The sequence below is a fragment of the Pithys albifrons genome, chromosome 6 (assembly GCF_047495875.1).
Source record: "Pithys albifrons albifrons isolate INPA30051 chromosome 6, PitAlb_v1, whole genome shotgun sequence".
Lineage (NCBI taxonomy): Eukaryota > Metazoa > Chordata > Aves > Passeriformes > Thamnophilidae > Pithys > Pithys albifrons.
Genome location: NC_092463.1, coordinates 61,002,041 through 61,006,239, shown reverse-complemented (window position 1 = coordinate 61,006,239; position 4,199 = coordinate 61,002,041). Strand labels below are relative to the sequence as shown.

At 51.2% G+C, this 4,199-nt stretch overlaps 1 protein-coding gene across 1 annotated transcript; it reads left to right on the top strand.

Annotated features, from left to right (window-relative positions):
* The first annotated feature begins 1,412 nt into the window (after positions 1-1,412).
* FANCF (FA complementation group F) lies at positions 1,413-3,209 on the top strand. The gene has a single exon (XM_071559541.1). The coding sequence runs from the start codon at positions 1,718-1,720 to the stop codon at positions 2,939-2,941; it is 1,224 nt and encodes a 407-aa protein (XP_071415642.1). The 5' UTR covers positions 1,413-1,717; the 3' UTR covers positions 2,942-3,209.
* The last annotated feature ends 990 nt before the right edge of the window (positions 3,210-4,199 follow it).

Below are 4,199 nucleotides of genomic sequence, written 5' to 3'. Positions count from 1 at the left end.
TTAAAAGTTATATGCAAATAATTCACCTGTAAGAAAGAAACAAATTTTTTCATTTAATTTCATTGCTACATGGCACCACAACCAGCAGACCAATGAACTGATAAATATATTTCACTCTTGTAGTGGAAGATCCTAAAATACATTCTGAGAACGGGCAGATTCTCAAATAATAACACAAAATTCTGAGTAGAGTTCCTTCAATGGTGAGTGTGGAAAAAGAATTATTGTTCTTGTGGGCTATTGCAGTGTAACAATTTATTACAAGAATTGTAACAGTCTCTGTTATTACTGATACCTTGTTTCTTTTGTATGTTCCACAGGTCCTTGTGCAAAACTCTGCAGCTTTTCAGGTTGGGCTCTGTTTTATTCACTGGATGCATCCCCATCGTGATTGGAGACTCTCAATGCAGCTGCTGTACCTAGAAACACATAAATGTCCTTTTGCATTAATCATTCTATTACAGAGATGTCAACCTGTGCCACTTCAGCAAAAATGCTGATTTTTAGACTTTTCACCCTAAGTTGAGATGAAACCAATGCTGAAATAGTCAGAGTTTTTCATAAAATGGAAATTCCACTTTTCAATCAGCTCTGCAGAGACCCATTAGAACACACAAGCCATTCATATGCAAGAGTATTCCAGATACCACATTGCTCAGTGTTTTTTCCAGGCTGGTTAGATTTTCACAACCTGTTTTTGTTAGTTTCCAGGTGCTGCAAATGTGATTATTTATTTTTTTTCAACTCAAATATATAGAGACATTCACAGGGTATAAACCCATATGCGTTATCCAATAAAGAAAAAGAACAATAATGTGAAAGATTTCTTGTTAAAGGTTTTCTGGTGTAAAGGGAAATATCTCTTCTTTATGACAAGGAGCATGTGCACCTCCAAAAATACCCCTCACTAAAATAAAACATGGGTCTGGAATTCACTGAAACTGCCTGAGAAACCTATAGATAGATAGATATAGATATAGATATAGATATAGATATAGATATAGATATAGATATAGATATAGATATAGATATATAAAGAATATTATATATGACATATTACATACCATATATATATATAATATTTAATTATATATATAGTATATAATCCGGCCCAGCCAATAGCGTTACGAGTACCGCCCCTCCGGTGGCGCTGATTCGTGGCGCTGGCGCGGGGCGGCATGGAGGCGGCGCTGATTGGCGGGCCGTGTGCGGTGCGGCGCTGATTGGCGGGCCGTGTGGGGGCGGTGCTGGCGAGGCGCGGCGGCACTGATTGGCGGGACGGGGCTGGGAGTGGCATGGCGGCGGTGCTGTTTGGCGGTGCTGATTGGCGGTGCTGATTGGCGGGCGGTGTGCGGGCGGCGCTGATTGGCGGGACGGTGTGCGGGCGGCGCTGATTGGCGGGGCGGTGTGAGGGCGGCATGGCGGCGGTGCTGCGGCGGGCGGCGTGAGGGCGGCATGGCGGCGGTGCTGCCGGCGGGCGGTGTGAGGGCGCCATGGGGGCGGTGCTGCGGTGGGCGGCGTGAGGGCGCCATGGGGGCGGTGCTGATTGGCGGGCGGTGTGAGGGCGGCATGGCGGCGGTGCTGCGGCGGGCGGCGTGAGGGCGGCATGGCGGCGGTGCTGCGGCGGGCGGCGTGAGGGCGGCATGGCGGCGGTGCTGCGGCGGGCGGCGTGAGGGCGCCATGGGGGCGGTGCTGCGGCGGGCGGCGTGAGGGCGCCATGGCGGCGGTGCTGCGGCGGGCGGGCGCGCTGCCCGCGCTGCTCTCCGTGTGCCGCTCGGCGCTGGTTCGGCGCTGGGCGCCGCCGGAGGTGGACAGGGCGCTGCAGTGGGCGCGCTACTTCCAGCACCTTCACGGCCGCTTCCACGCCCGCCCGCAGCTCCGCCAGGCCCTGGCGCGGCGGTTGCGGCGCGCTGAGCCGCGGGCCGCGCTGGGGTTCGGCGCGCTGGGCCGGGGGCCGCAGCTGGTGGCGCTGGCGCTGCTGCAGAACCGCGCGCTGCCGCCCGCCGCCTACCGACACCTGCTGCTGCGCCTCCTGCGCCCGCCCGGGCCCGCAGCCCCAGCCCTGCCGCTGCTCGCCCGCCGCAAGGCCGCGGCCCGCCTGCTGCTACTGCCCCTGCTCCGCCGGAACGGCCCCGAGCCGCCCCTGCGGGCAGAGGCGCTGCTGCTCCTGGCCCGGCTGCGGGAGGACCGGCAGGACGGCGAGGCCCCCGCAGAGTGGCTCGGCAGCGTCATGGGGCAGCTCCCGCAGCCCCGCGCCCTCGCCCTGGTGGCGACCGCGCTGGCGCTGCTCGGTCGGGGGGACGGCGATGCGGGGCACGGGGATGGGGATTGGGATGGTAACGGTGCTTGGGGGGACGGGGATGGAGATTGGGACAGGGGCAGGGACATGGATCGGGATGGGAGCGGCGCTGAGCGGGACAGGGATAGGGATGGGAACAACGCTGAGAGGGATGGGGATCAGGACAGGGACAGGTATTGGGATGGGAGCAGCCTGGAAGGAAGCCAGGGGAGTGCAGCAGGAGATGGATGCATTGCCGGGCTCCTGCTTTCCTGGCTGCTGGGGAACCTGGAGCGATTTTCTGCCTTCTGCCTTTGCCTCCCAGGTGCCCTTCTTGCTTCTCTGGCTGGTCACTATCCCCAGTTAAGCGAAGCTTACTTGGAGCTCTTAAGCGGCTGGGGAAGCCACTTGCACTATGACCCCCTGCAGGGACGGTGGGTTAAAAGTTGTGTTGACAAAGCTGAGTTGTCGTGGGAGGAGCTGAGGGAGCGCTTCGGCTGCCTCTGCCAGGGCCCTGCACCGCTCAGGGAACACACCCACGCTGCCCTGAAACTCCTGAAGACACGAGATGGAGACTTCGAAGTGCGTGGCCTAAGTGTGTGGACTGACTTACTGATGGAAGTGGGAGAATGTCTGAGGGATGAAGCAGGTGCTGATGCATGAACACAAAAGCAGCATGAAAGAACTTATGAAATGGAGCAAATCTGGTTAACTGTATTTGGTATGAAAGGCAAGACAACTGTGCCTCACTTTGGGTTGAAAACCAGCATGTGTCTGCTGATCACACTGATTGTGGCTGCATCCAAAGTTTCAGGGAGGCTTGGTCCTTTCTTGTAATTGTGCTGTCATTTCTGGTCACCACAGAAAGTGCCTTCCTTTTCAGTACTTGCTGATTAATTGCCTAATAAAATAAAATCCTTTGTGTTTCAAATGTGGAGTATTTTTCTGTTTAGAAAGTGTTGTTCAGTTATGGCCATGGTAGACATTTCCCTAAGTGTTGGAGGCTGTCCAAAAGCTGAAAGGGAGGGAGGAGTTTCACATGAGCAAACCCCAGCCTGGGGGTTCCATTAGCAGCCTTGCCTTCGTTGGGCTGTCTGCTCTGCTGGCCATTCTTAATCCTTTTAGAACTCTTGCACATGACTTAGCCCCTGGATCTTAGTGAAGAAAGTCAGGAATCCAACTGGAAAGCTTCTTGTAAAGTTCTAAAATTAGAGGTCTTTATTAGTTGCTGTGTTATTTGGTAATATGCAAGTATTTCCTAAGAAAATGGCAGTAAAATGTAGGATTTTCTCTGTGGGTTTCTTCCCTTTTCCATAGTCTGTTAAATGAGTCATTGTGTTGTAAAGCAGAAAATTCAGTGAACAACAGACTTTTATATGTATATATAATATGTGTTTTATATGTGTGTAAAGCATTGTCTATATGTAAAATGTTGCATATAAAATAATATATATTATGTATTATTATGTATTATACAGTATAATATATGTAGTATAATATTTCTCCCCTTGTTATTTTCTGTGAAGAAAACTTGAACAGAGTTGTTTCTGTCTTTTCTCTGTCATTTAAAGGAGTGTTGGAATGCAGAGGTAATGTGTTCCTGTACATTTAATTCTGTAAGGGAGTATTACCAAAAGTGAGCAGTGCAAAGACAGAATAGTTAAGGCAGGTGAGGGAAATGTGTGGAAGTCCAGCAAAAAGAGGGATTCATTAATCTTTTGTGCAGAGGACCTGTCAGATTTCCCATAGCCCATAATTTACAGTTTCAAAATCAATTTGAGGCATCTCTTTCTTTTGTTGCAAAAACCCGTTAGGAAGGGTTAGAATGTTCTTCACTTCTGCTTATAAGCTTAAAGAAATCAAGCAAAATATTAAAATTATAAACTGGATGGAACCTAATTAGAGTAATCTGTATGGTACC

Bases quoted from the DNA above. Each gene is read 5' to 3' on its own strand.
- FANCF (XM_071559541.1), top strand. From the start codon at position 1,718: ATGGCGGCGGTGCTGCGGCGGGCGGGCGCGCTGCCCGCGCTGCTCTCC.